Genomic DNA, 14,464 nt, shown 5'->3' with positions numbered 1-14,464 from the left:
CTTGACAATGAACAAAAAATGAGCCTAAAACAGAAACTGTCTTTGCTTACTTTTCAATACAGACAATTATTAATTATTAGTCAACTATTAACTTAAAAACGAAAAAAAGTCAAATCAATTTCGGATCCATTTCTCCCTACATTATAAAATAATTAACACGTGTTTCTTATTTCTAATGACTGAATAATACATCCTACATTATATGATAGCTTTTCTATTAGAATGACACTGAGAGCTTGAGAGCTTACAGTACTTACTATTGCTGAAGCTGCTCCAGTAGATCCACGAAGGGGCACAGCTGGATCTCCATCACTTCAACATATATGCTTCAAGTACCTGAAGAAAACAGACTCTGGTGGGGGCTGCATTGCATGGGTTTGTACTTGACAACAGCCCTTTCACGACTGAACACGCTTGCAGGAGGGATATAGGAAGTTTGTGAGTTTATGAGGTGTAATTTATTTTATTTTGAAAAGCGGCCTTATACAGCTCCAGCATCCTCGCTCGCAGCAGTGAATTGATGCGGCTGTGCTGCGTGAAAGCCCAGCAGTTGCTTTGACGAGTCATCGCTGGAGAAGATCCCAGAGCAGACGGATCCGCTGTCTGATGGCTTGAAAACGGGGAATCACTGTGGACCGCAGCGGATTTATAGCATCGTACGAGCCCGGAGGAGCGACGCGGAGGCGGCACGAGCGGACCGGGTGCCGACACGGGTCGGGATACGTTACCTTTAAGTGAGGCTGTTATCGTTTTTTTTGTTTTTGGAAGCCTTACACAGACAATACGGAGAGAAAAGTAGTACCACAGCCTCCGCGACAGCAGCGGGCGAACTTGTCATCTCTGTCCTGTGGGAGGTGTCTGTCTGTCGGCTTGGGGCTCTCTGCACGCACCGCTCGTCTCGTCACTGATTGGACCTTTTTAATTTGAGGGATATTTGTTGTGTTTTGTACAAATCGCTCTTATTTAGTGTTTTCCCTCAACCAACTGTGGCTTTAATGTGACGCACCACACTGACACTTGTGCTGTGTGTAGAGCAGACCCTCTGCAGAGGAGTAAAAGGCTCCCTAATCAAGTTTTTCCCCCCTTCACATTTCTGCGGCAACAGCACAGACCACACCGATGTCATAGGTAATGCTTCGCCTTTGTTTTTGCATCGCAATGCTTTCTGCAGAGTCGTTGCTCGCGTCTTTGTTTTTGCCTGTAGACAAACTTGTCGACACAGCCTCGTTTTCTGGAGTTCCTCAACAGGCAGCAGTGAAGCTGCACGGGGTTGCTCTGCAGCTTTAATTAAGCTCACTGCATTTCCACTCTGCTCAGTGGCAAGGCTTCTCACGAGTGCAGCACTGCTGTTGTCATACATCATACCATAGCAATATAAAGACCACTGAGCGAAAGCCAGCCAAGGTTTATTTGCTCATGTGCACACATCAGGCTTTTATGATCCGCTCGTAACCGCTGGAGTTCATTTACTGATGATGTGATAACAAAGCCTTTATGTATCAATAATAATGTTGCTGCTTCTACCTGTTTTAATGCTGCCCTTATCATTCTACTTGAAAAATAAGTTTAGATCATAGAGTTTTGCTTAGGCAAGTGGTATCAAACATGTGGCTCGTGGACCAGGAATCAGTCCGTTTTAGGGCCCATGGATGTCTTAGCCATGATATGCCATGTTTTCTCCACAAGCTGACACTCATTTAATAAGAAGAAGTAATAATCTTTCTTGTTGCGCCTTCTTTGAGGCATTTTTTTTAACCTGAGCTTGTAATTTCAAAGTTAAAAAGAAATCTTCTTCCTATTAGACCAGATTTGCTTATATTGAATATAAATTAACATTGTATACATACTTTACACATTTTTTTTAGCAGTAGTGCAATAGAAACGCAAATATAAAAGCATCGGGTTATTAAAGGGACACTTCAAATTGGTACTTGGGGGACACCAGTGATGCAGTAATCCACAGTACTTATTGCAAACACTGAAGTTTAAGTCTGACTGTATTGACCTTTTTCTGACTGTTAAAAGTCTTTATTTATGCTTCCGTCAGCTGTTATGAAATCACAGCAGTGATCTATAGACACACCTGCAGTGACTCCATCGTGTAGTGGGTTACACATTCAGTCCCCAGTCCAGTCTTGGGAGGAGACACAAATTCCTTTGGGGTTGTATCAGGAAGGGCATCTGTTGTAACATAGCTGATAGGAGCTTCTTGACATAGGCACAACTTCATGTTTGTTTTTTCCTACCAGCAGTAATTCATATTTTGAGTTAATTGTCACAACAGTATCAGTGCAGCCATCGTTTCAGACAGCTGTCCAACAGAGGTGCTACACTTTCAAAGATCGTTTCATTCGCTCCCAGACTGGAACCTAACTCGTCTGAGTAAAGGGCTTCTCTTAGGGCAGAATGTGTGTAAGGCTTAATAATCTGTGGTATTATTTCATGGAAATGTAAACATTTGCTTAAAGATTTGTGTCGTTATGCATGTAATGGAGCACCAAACATAGGTGTACGGTGCAGATTTCAATATTAGAAAGGGTTCAAATAAGCAGTAAGGTCATAGCTTTCAGGTGCATCCGTACTATAACCTTCTCAGCGGTTGTCTTTTAACCGTTTCCCTAAATTGAGATGATAAAAAATAGTTTCTGGGACTAAATGAAACACAATTGTGGCTTAAAAATGTCTTCTGAAGAATAGCGCATATGTAAATTTAATGGCCACAAACTGGGACCATCCTCTGCGTTCTTCTTTGCACATCAGTGTCAAACTTGTGAAAACTTGCTTTGGTTTGTTTTGAAGCTTGAATACGTTTACAGTGAATTGTTTCTAACATCACACATGAAAGCAGCTGCTCGTTCTCTGAGCCGGTGCCACTGTGATCACCGAGTAGAAGGCGTCTGTAGGACGTTACGCGAGCCGACTTGCAAGTTCTGAACGTAGTAATTAGTTATTACATTTCCTCTAACACAAAATGCATAGTAATATATTGTGCACTGTCCTCAGATATGCATTTCTGTGAAGTAGTTCTGTCTGTGTCACTGAGTGCCCCTCATCTCTCATGTTAATCTGCTGAATTGCTACCGAGCAGTCTAACCTCGGGGTCAGTCAGGCTGTGCTGACTTGGGCTAAATTTGGAACATGGAGCAATTAGGCACAGTCTCTGCTACATCACAGCTTTAACTATGGAGGGGCAGCTGGGAGGGAGAGACTGGTGTGGGATGCAGATCTCCATCTGGTTAACATGCTTAAATTAGAGATTTAAAAAAAAATTGTGCTGAGCAAAGGCAAATTTATTTCACTGAAAAAATATCAAACCAAAGCCTGACCGAGTGTTTTAAGTCTTTTCTGAACTAATGACTCCTGACAGTGGGTGAAGTACCGTGAACATTCACTCACCAGTTCAAACCCAGTTCTTTATTCGCTCTCATTTTATTAACCAGGCAGTTCATAACAAGAACAATAACAAAATAAGTGACTCATCTTTACTTTCTTGCCTGGGAATAATACAGATTACAGTGTGCCCAAGCCTACGGCACCATTTGGCTGCCTTGTTTCCTCTTCTGACGTTGTCAGTCCAGTCTAGTACGCCCATCGCTTGTCCTCTGTTGACTTGGTCTTTGGGACCTGAGGTGTCGCTGTTAGATATCTGGCCCACAGTTTCCATAGAGCACAGAGTGTGGGTGACCTTGGAAACAAAAGATGAGCTTCGATGGCTTGTGTCAGACATGATGAATTAAAGGGTGTGCAAAGGTCTACTATAAGTTAAATGATGATAATTTTAGTCGCGCAAAGTTGCTACACGGATGAGGATTTTTTGGACTCCTGTCTGAGTCAGAGAATAAAAAGATATCCAGATAGAAATCAGCCGGATAGTCCCGGTTTAAGAAAGGAGAGAAAAAAGTCAAGGTTTTGAAATTGCTTTCAAATTCCTGCAATAAAATGCAATTAAAAAATATCTGACGGCTTGTGTGTTCTTATCAGCTACTTTGGCAGGCAGCCAGGTATGTTGAATTCTGACATGTATACTCATACCTATAAATAAAACAGTTTCACTTCATAGTTTTCTCTTTTTATTTCCAGGGACAAGGACAGAAGCAGACCAAGCTGGGCCAGGCTAGGCCAGGCCTAGGCCTACCTAGCCATCAATCTGGCCTTACAATAGAGGCCAGCAACCTCTCTTGGAAGTTCAGGCAGCTGAGGAGGCTTCAGCCTGGTCTTACAGAGACATCCCCAGACCTAAAAATCAAACTTTGGAGTCCAGGCATCTTCTGTCATCTTTTAAGAGGCCATACTGGTCTAATCGATCTCCAGTCATTCCATGTTGCGGTCATCCCAGTCTGGTTGTTGGCAGCAGGATGGAGTTACGTGTTGATTTGACGGTTATCGTCTCACTGCAGTGCTTGCACCCCTCCTCTGTTGACTGCCTTTCATCCCTTCCCTCCCCAGTTTTTAAGAGAAAGCCCCTTCCACTCACCTGGGGCTTCCCTGAGCCCTCCACGAAAGGGCCTTGTAGAAACTGCGGGTTGTTAATTTAAAACATTGCAAAGAGGAAAGCAAAAAATACAAAAGACATCAAGGATTGCTGCATTCAGTCGATTTTGTTTTTTGTTCTATTGCACATTAACTTTCCTTTTCTTGCGGTTTGATCAAAGGTTAATGAACTAGGAGGTTGAGATCTGCGCTCAGAGTTTACAGGAATAAGTTACATAAAAGTCTTTACATAAAGATTTGCTCTTTTACAGTTTGAGCTTTTTTTTTTTGAAAGAATGTCTGAAGAAAATAGCAGCAGCAAAGCAGTGAAATTCATTGCTCCTCTTCCCCCCGTTTCTTCTCCGTCCCCCTGCCCATCACCCCAGACCCCCCACAAGAATGTGAACGGCTCTGCCAGTTCAGACACGCATGTCGTGGAGAAGCTTCTTGGAGAGCCGGAGGTCCAACGTCGGCGCCACACAATGGATAGAGACTCTAAAACGGCCGAGCACCGTTTCTTCCGCCGGAGTGTCATTTGTGACTCGAATGCCACAGCTTTGGATCTGCCCAGCAAAGCAGCTGTGTTACTCACATCACCCCCAGACTGTGAAGGGACTCCCATCATCTTCTCTCCGCAGCTTTTAAACCTTGGAGGACAGGATTATGAAGGTGAGGAGTCCCAAAGAGGTTCCTATCTGCAGAGCAGTACCCTTCAGCCTTCATTTGGGCATGGTGGGGCAGTCGAAGAGGGGGATCTACAAAATGCCGAGGGAGATTTGGATGTGTGCACGATTGCTGTTCCTACCAGTAGCAGTGTTGAACATAGTGCAGATGGGGCAGTAACAGAGCCCAGCTCGACAGTATTGGATGTTGCCAATAAAACAGTAGCCAAACAGCCTGACATCGTATTGCGTCCCAGAGGGCTTCAGGAACAGGTGGCCAAAGATGGAAAAGCAGTAGGAAATGTGTATGAGGGAAGCATCAGTAGTCCAACCGAGGAGAAAGACAGGGAGACGGAGGAGGAGAAGGGGCTCGCGAAAGCACGGGCAGAGCAGAGGGAACGGGAGCAAGAGGACATAGAGGAGGCTGAAACAAAAGCTGTAGGAACTTCACCAGATGGACGCTTCCTGAAGTTTGACATTGAGATCGGGAGAGGGTCTTTTAAGACTGTCTACAAGGGTTTGGACACTGAGACAACAGTGGAAGTGGCATGGTGTGAGCTACAGGTAAGGTTACGCTGTTAAAACTGTGCTGTCATTTCCTGTTTATTTGCCAAAGTCTCAAAAAGTTGCCATCCAGGTGCTGAATTTTACCCTTTCTATTTGTGCCTCTTGCTTATTACCTTGACAGGAAGATATAGTCTTCCTGTTTAGGCAGAGACTTTCTGTGTAATTGTGCACGAAAGGAGATCAGTCTGACTGGGACTGATGTACCAGTGCGGATTAAATGGGAACTGTTTACAACAAAATCCATCAGAGGTCCGTGTGCTATTTAAGGCAGCGACTGTGACTTTGGTAAATGGACATTTGCTGTGAGTTTTCTGCTTGTGTGGTTTTTAGTTTAAGTTTCACTGCATGTGGATCTGAGTGTTGAGGTACGCTGTTATCACAGTGGTCATAGTATTTGTAGCCCAAGCAGCAGAAGACGTAATGAAGATCCTCCAGTAATTGTTTTCATGAATAATGGATTCTAACTGTAAGTCAGTCGTTAAAAATCCACTGCTTCTTGGACTGATTTAATGCAGCACGAGCTGTCACTCAAGGGACTGCACTGCTTGAAATTATTTAGCTGACTGGTTATAAAAAATTTTATAGTGCTGGCCTGGACATTTAGCACCTCCTTAGGCCAAAGTTGTATTGTTCTAAAGCTGTTGTCTCTCATCAGCTGCAACTCTGACTTCTGTAGACATCACCTGTCAGAGGTGCACATGAGAACGCAAATGTCCCACCTACTGTAGTCAGATCAGAGATCTGCCGGTTTTTAAACCGGCGGTTCGACCCTTTGGTCCTCCAGGTTGGATGTCCAAGTATCCTTGGACAAGATGCTGAACCCTAAGTTGCCCTGGATGCATCCTTTGGATTGTAACTGCATGAACACAGAGAGTATTGCTAGGGTCTGTGATTAGAACTACTAGAAGTATTCTGCTTGGCAACGGATCTGTCTAAATAGAGGCAGCAAGAAACACTTTGCACTAGGGAGATGACAGTTTAAAGATTAAAATCTCTGTATTGACTAGGTGGGACATATACGTTCTCATGTGCACCTCTGACAGTGGATTTCTACAGAACGTAGGATAGAAAACAAGTGTTTAAAAGCACTTGTATGTCTCTTGTGTATGAATGAGGATTGTAGTAAGAAAGTGCTATGATTGCTCAAATTGAGTAGAAATGCACTATATAAGTACCAGTTCATTTACCATTTTAAGACATCACAGTTATATAGTTTTATATTATTAGATATATTAAGATATACCAGTGCAGTAACCTGGACAATCTTCCAAAGTTCGCGTGTGAAAATGGCTTAAAATGTTATTCAGTGTTTACTGGGGCACTGCATCACAGATGGAACAAAGTGTCAAGCTGGAGCTCAGGCTCTTCGTTTTCTCTTACTCATGCATGTGTATTTTCATTATACGTGTGTCGTGGGTCTCTGGTAGTGACGGTTGACTTTCAGCTGCGAGTGAGCGGATGCTGTGGTGCGTCACATCACCACCACCGCATGTATAAATGAAAGCGGAAGAGGATACTAAGCAATATAGGCCAAAATGCAAGTGGGGTCGACTTCCTGATGACGGTGTCAAATCAGATAATGACACCTGCATGATATCTGCAGTATCAGAGATGCGGTATCCTGTCTCAACATTTGAAAAGTATTCAAAGTAGACACATAAAACTATTGGCCAACTTTTGACAGGATGGATTGCAGCGCACCACAGGATGCTGTTGCTTCATTGTGGTGCACTGATGCAACTTCTTTATTGAGTATTTGTCTGTCACGGGGCGAGGTGTGAACAGGAGACGTGTAGGCAAAAAGTGTATCGGTTGGTGAAAGGTTGTGCAGCATCGAAGGAAAAGGACAAAGTCTTTCAGCTTTCACTTCTTGTCGATGAGCAGGCAGAGAGACGGAGGTGCGGTGAGCAGTTGGAGATGTAGAACAACAGTCTCGGGCGGTCATATGACGTTTAGCACACTGACTGAGCCGAGGTTTCAGCGGAGGAGGAAAACAGTGACATGGACTCACGTGGAACTGCTTGCTGTGATGAAGCATTTTATACTGTGCCACAAAAACAACTTTTTCGGCTTATAAATGTATATTTCATGTTTTTCTGCAAAGTGTTTGTCATATTTAGACATTTAACACTGATATAAGGCATGGATACTGATTTTTTTTTAATTTTATAGAACCTTAAAAAGACTGAGGTCACACTGTGCAGTTGAATGTTTTCTCTGCTAAACCGCTGGTGTTTATGTTTCTCAGCGTGTGCTTATTTCCTGTGGGAAGCATGTGCTTGTTTTTCTGTCATCTCCATCACAAGATGCTCCACGAGTCTTCCTGAATCCCAGGAGCTAAAATCAGCTTTGCCTGATGCCCTGCATCTAGGAAACGGCGGTGTGTTTATCGGAAAACAAACGTCTAGCCTTTGTTGAGCTTTTTCTGTCACACATGCTTGTCTTTATCGCCGTCTCTAACTCTACTACTTGTCGAAACGGAGAAACTTGGGGATTCTTGACAGTTCTTTGTGTCTTGGAGGTCTCCGTCTCTGAGTTGAGATTGGATTTTTAAAACTATTGCTTGGTTAGTTTGCTAAATGATCAGAATAAACTTGCTGACATTTATGTAATATATATCCTGAATTACTGGAATGCAAAATGTCGTTCATGCATTATATTCCGTGCGTGTGTTATATAAGAGTATTGAAGGACTGTGGTGATTGAGTTATATGCATGCAAAGGCAAGTACTCTTCTACATAAGAGGCTGTAATCTGGTATCACTGTGTGTCTGTGACTGAGCAACTGCTGACATGTGGCAGAAAGGTGGGAGTAGAATTACACGCACACATACACACATGCAGACACACACACACTAGAACCAATCACATTCACTCACTGGGTGGGCATGGCAACTGGAGATCTGTGGGAGTTGGCATCATCTGGAACTTGTCAGTTTTTAGCGTGGAAATATCTCTGTGTGACGTGAGTATGTCCCCCTTGCCATCCGCACCCACTTGTCACTGCAGTATGCATATGTTAGTGCGATGCACGTGTGTGTTTGTGTTTGCTTGCTTAAGAGTTGAAGGTGTGTGTCTTTCAAATTCCTGGCTTTGGATCCCAAAACAGGATCATATTTGTGTCCAGAGAAATTTGTAGTTACATGGAAGCAGAACGGGAGATGAGAAGGGAGATGGAGCTGGTACTTTGCTTAACCCTTTAGAGCCGATCGGAGCGGGAACGCTCTGTTATGCGTAACTATTTTTAAATCCCAGTAGCACTGCAACCACGTAAGCTAGCGCAAAAAATTTTTTTGCATATGAAACCGGAGGAGTTGTACTTACATCTGATGCCATCAGCTTGTCCTAGGTCACGGTTTCCTTCCACATAAAGCTTTGCAAAAACTGCATAAAAAGCGCTTGCAGGAACAAAAACATAATATTCCAGAAACACGCTTTACCGATCTGATCACCTGTTCAAAACACTTCCTACGTTGGAATAGACGTCAGCGCGAACTTTTGCATTTCCGCCATTACCTGCCCGAAACCGGAAGTGACGTCATTTTCGCGGAAATGTAGTCTTTTTTGCGATCAGGGCCTCAGGGCCTATACTGCTCTTTTTAAAAGTTATCTTTGACTTTATGACTTTCTGTGTCGTTTCTGGGATGCTTAGGACTCATATTGCACTGCTGGAAATAGTTTATTTTGATGCATATGCTGCTTTTTTGCAAATTTGCAGTATAATATTTATTTTCGTTTTTCCTGCAGTGTATAAAAATTGGTGTATTTCAAAAATAAAACTATGAAGACACTCAAAATAAATTTCCTGTGGTAGGAAACTATTTTGTGCAACTTTTTTGTATTTACAGTTTTGAGGGATAAGACTCTTAAATTTCTCTAACTACAAATATATGTTAAAAAATCAAAAACGCTTTTCAATTTTTTTGTAGTTTATTGCACTTTTTTGCAATTTATGTAATTACTATGCACTTAATGAATACATATTATTAAAATCTGGGCTATAATGGCTGTATTGATGTATAGCAACTTGAAATGCTCCCAAAAATGGCTCCACAGCAGGTAAAAATATAATATAAGCTCTGGCGGACTTGGTTCTATGGTAGGTCTTAAAGGGTTAAGCGTTTGATGAATAGCTAGAGGGGGGTGGAGAGGAAGAAGGTCATCCAGTAGCTAAGGTGCCTTATCAGAGTGTCTGTTGGAAGATGGATGGGAAAGAAGAGGCTCCTGTAGGCGTCCTGGAATGAAAGGAATTCTTGTGATCAGTTTGAACTTGGGTTACTTAAAGCTACAGATCATAATAAGCTCATGTAGTCTTGGTAAGAAAACTAATTGTAAGTTTTGGACTTTGTTTGTATCTCAGTGACTCATGAACTAGACCCGGCAGCTATGACCTAGGAGCGGCCGGATTTCTTGCAATTTAATGTTGCACTTAATTTATGCATCACCCGCTATGATGCTGATTGTGAAGGCACAGACAGGACAGAGCGGCTACATATATGCAGCTCTCCACGCAGGAGGAAACAGCAGACGCAGCGAGAGATCATCGAGTTTATTTCCTTCTTAAAGCATGAAGAGAAAGCATCTTATAAATACACCAGCCGGAGAGTCACACTTGACCTTGTTCACTTGAACGCCGACTGTTATTAATGAATATAAGCCATGGCTATCAGCTCGTTAGAAGTTGAACATTTGGCTGTTACTTTTCCTAACCCTACACTTTACAAATTGGTCTTAGGTGTGAATGTGAGCACGATTGGTGGCCTGTGTCTTTGTGTTAGCCCTGTGATAGACTCGCGACCTGTTCAGGACGTACCCCGCCTCTCGCCCTATGGCAACTGGGATAGTTTCCAGCCCCCCGCCCATGACCCCGAACTGGATAAGCGGAAGAGAGAAACGGGTTGTATGAAAGACCAGAGGCTGAGGGTGGGAGGAGGGGTACGAGTCAAAGTTCAGCCTGATCTTTCACAAGGGATCTTGAAGAGCCGGTTCAGCATTCGACCACCGAAGCAGTGTACTCTACCAAACTGATAGAGGGTGTTGAGCGCACAGGCGGTTTAAATCGGTTAAAATATTAAACAGAAAGATTGATAGGTGGAGTTGGAGAACTTTTGGAGGGAAGTGGGTTGGAAGACGGGAGTGGGGGAGGGGATGCTAGACGAATGGGGGTCGAGTTTGAGTAAGTGGAAGGTGATTGTGGAGGGACCCCTGTGAGAAGCTGGAGAAACTGAAAACACGGGGGAGGAAGGAGGGGAAATAGTGGGAGAGAAAAGACAAAGGAAATGAAAGGAGAGGATGATCAAGAAGGGGGAGAGGAACATAGAAACGGAGGATGAATTGAAGAGAGAAGAGGGTGTGTGACCTCAGGCTCGGGCACCATAGACTCTCAAAGACCTTCAACAGCACCACAAGGCGGATTAGCCCCCTTCCCACACAGACACACACACGCATGCTTTGGGGCTTTGCAACTGTCCTTTAAAAATGGTTATTCAATCAATGCCTTAAGATAGAGACTAGTTGCTGAGTCCAGGCAGCTTTTGCAGAAATGGAGATTACGCATCAGTTTGTTGACATCTCTCATATCATTATTTTGTATTACAAATTCACGCTTGCATGATTTTTATTAGCAGAACTATCATGACATTGACAAAATGAGGCTAACAACATATGCTTCAGGGTGTCCGATTTTAGCACGGCAGAGCACTATTGTTGACCCATTTTAATCTGGTGTTGGTCTGAAATACTTCCATGTGCAGGTAAAAGGACAGAGCGAAGAGGACATCGGGCATTTAAAAAGTATTATGTCTGCAAAGCAGTTTCACTAACAGTGCGTTCTCCCTATCTTTATGAACATTGCTAGGCTTCACCTACACAAGCAACTGCCAGGATTTATTTTTTATTAAATGAAAAAAAACCTTGTCCAACAAATATTTTGACCTATTTCAAACTCGAATCAGAAATCCTGATTGGACCGTTTCGAAGGTCACATGATGCTCTCGGAAACTATTCCATGCAAATATTTTCAGTTGATGATGTATCAGACAGAGCAAAAGTATTTTACAGCGTGATAAAATATCCTTAGATAACTTCAGGGCGGCAGAGCAGAGGTGTAGCGGTTAGATTTTCCAAAGGTTCATATTTCTCTGACAAAACAGCAAACCGCAGCAGTGTCAAGGCCTTGAGCAGAGGCTGCTTCTCCCTGCTGATTGATTCTGGAGTTACTGTAGTAGTCAGCATTGGACAGACACACATTATAAAGGGATAGAAAGTGTGGGTTCACTTCAAGTGTGTTCTTATAAATGTTTTAAACACCAGCTACGAACTCTTTACACAGTTCCCTTTCCTTATTAGCATTAAAGTAGTGCTTATGTGCCTGTTAGGTTTGGTCTGTGCTCTGCATGAGTTTTTGTGTGCATGCAGTTGGGCTGTACTGGTGTGAGCTCATACTGCAGCATGCTTCTGGGGATTGCTAACTTATTCATTTGGCTAGGCTGCAGACGAGCTCGACTGTTTAATTATGGAAACTTGCTGGATGTTTCCTGTGTTTTTGTTGTGATAGATGGATGTCTAAGTTCTTTAAGAGTCACCTTTCTGCAGCACTTTCTGCGTAACAATCAGGGTGGAAAATCACCACCAGCCTCCCTAAAACCACACCTGTGGTTGTGTGTTTATCAGCCGCTAATGGTCATGATATCACGACTCATGAATCTCTTATTCTTTACTAAATCTTATTGTAAAACAGGTGCATGTTGTGTTTCCACTTTGGAATCTATAGCAGTCACTGTGATCAAACAAGTTTGTTTTTTGCCTTGTAAACTGCAGGAATGCAGCACATACAAGAGAACTTTAGTATCCTGTGTTACAGTAGGTGAAAACCTGACGCACACTTTTACGTAATAGCAACAAAATCAGCTGGAGCAGCAATCTCTGTGACTGAAAAATGTAGTATGAGGACGTGCGTCAAATATCAGTTCTTGGAAAGGCCATTTGAAGCTGGCCCTAAAAGCAAGTCAATTCCCAGACTTCTTTAAAATGCTCAATTCCAGCTATGAAATGAACATATTTATAGCTAGGTACAAGTACTGGGTTTGGTCTTCATAGCTAATTTTCCACTTGAGAACAATATATGTTATATAAATTCTATTTGGATAATTTTATAGCTTGAAATTAAGGGAGTGGCATTTCTGATTAACAGGCGTAGCCGCTGAGGTGACTCACTGAAGTGGACCTATTGTCTAGGGCCTGACCAGTATGACGGCTCTGGATACTGATATTTTGTGATTTAACAGGCCGATTTTTTTTTTTTTTTTTTTTTTGAGAAATAAAAACATAAACAGACATCGTCCCGAAACATTTACGTGTTTATGCCATGCTCGACTCTGCCCTGATCAGTTGCTGGTTGTACTTACGTTGTTAAAATATGTGTTTTGCATTCAGGGATTTTGAAGAGTGTCCTCTGGTGGAAAAACTGTGCAACAGCAAGACGCATAACATTGCTAAACGGTGGTTTTCCAGTCGCTTCTTTACTTTTTAGATTTTAATGTATTAGTTATTGCAAATGCTGATGCCAATAGGTAATAGTCATAGACAGAAAATGTCTCTTGGCTGATAATATTGGCCCACTGATAAATCGTCAGGCTATATTTTGGCTATGTTTGAGAGTTTACCACCTGCAGTGTTGGTGATTAAACCAAGGACACATTTAGGAGTCTCTGCTTTTTCAAGTAGTAGGTATCTGTCTGTGTGTTGCATTTTTACAGTCTATAAATGCATTCTTTTAACCAAGCTTGCTAGCATCAGCTAAAAAGTTAGCAAATGCTCTCTGGTTCAAATATGGTTGCTTCAAAAAAACAAGATGGCAGCGACCAAAAATGCTAACTTTGAGGCTTCAGAATACGAGCTCCAGAAATAAAAGGAGGTAAAATTGCAGTGGCCATCTTTTATATACAGTGTTTCAAATATGCAACAGCTCCAAAGCCCAGCCAGCTGGCTTTATAAGGGAAAAAGTGGGAAAAATGCCTAAGCTGATAAAGTTATTTAGCTCTGATGTCAGATAACCTGGGAATGATAGAGGGTGGACATAGAGGAAATCTCACTTTGAATCATTTTGTTACTCATCCTCATTGCATGACTCTGTCTTCCTCTTGCTTTGTTTTTGCCTTGCCTCCATCCATCCCCCGGCGCAGTCATATGTCAGTAACCAGCTGTGAGAGGCAGAGGAAGAGAGGCACAAGCTGGCACTTCCTCATACTGTCTCCATTACCACACACATTAACTTCCGGTTAATGAGCGAGCGTGTACACCAGTTTCACATAATGTAGAGCGGTGCGGTCAGGCTGCGCTGCCTTTCATTAGTATTGATTTCAGTGGAGGGTTGAAGTGTCACTTGGCCTGGATTTCAGGTCATGTTGTGTTATCAGCAAGGAGTGGGGAGTCAGATAGTGCACGCGGAAGGTCACTAAAACAGAGACCTTCCAAGCGTGGGAGTGAAGCATTTTATCACACAAACATAAATCTCACTGGAAAGCTTTAAAGACCCGGATACGTGTGCTAACAGTTTAGTTATGCGAAACAGTCACATTGACTGTGCGCTCAGAATTACTGACCTTTCTCCCTCGCAGTCTGTTTATTTAGAAAAAATGAGAAGCAAGTGTATTAGTGAGCAGACTTTCAGCGTGTGTGTGTGTGTGTGTGTGTGTGTGTGTACACAGGGAGACAATGCTCAAGTGTTTGGTAATCTCTTCTAAATAAAGTCATTCTGTAAAATG

General features: G+C 42.7%; 1 protein-coding gene across 7 annotated transcripts in view; it reads left to right on the top strand.

The window, feature by feature from the left end:
- The first annotated feature begins 538 nt into the window (after positions 1-538).
- Positions 539-14,464, top strand: part of wnk1b (WNK lysine deficient protein kinase 1b) — a 100,374-nt gene continuing 86,448 nt past the window's right edge. For 4 of the 7 annotated variants that reach the window (XM_082511928.1, XM_082511927.1, XM_082511925.1 and 1 more), the window contains exons 1-2: positions 540-1,128; positions 4,081-5,696. In XM_082511928.1, the coding sequence (XP_082368054.1) occupies positions 4,767-5,696 (930 nt within the window). In that variant the 5' untranslated portion in view covers positions 540-1,128; positions 4,081-4,766. Of the gene's footprint in view, positions 1,129-4,080; positions 5,697-14,464 lie in introns of all 7 variants that reach the window. The other 3 variants (XM_082511924.1, XM_082511929.1, XM_082511930.1) reach the window with 3 other exon arrangements.

Source organism: Aulonocara stuartgranti (genome assembly GCF_965226115.1).
Source record: "Aulonocara stuartgranti genome assembly, chromosome: 17".
NCBI lineage: Eukaryota > Metazoa > Chordata > Actinopteri > Cichliformes > Cichlidae > Aulonocara > Aulonocara stuartgranti.
This window is presented reverse-complemented; position numbering and strand designations above follow the sequence as displayed.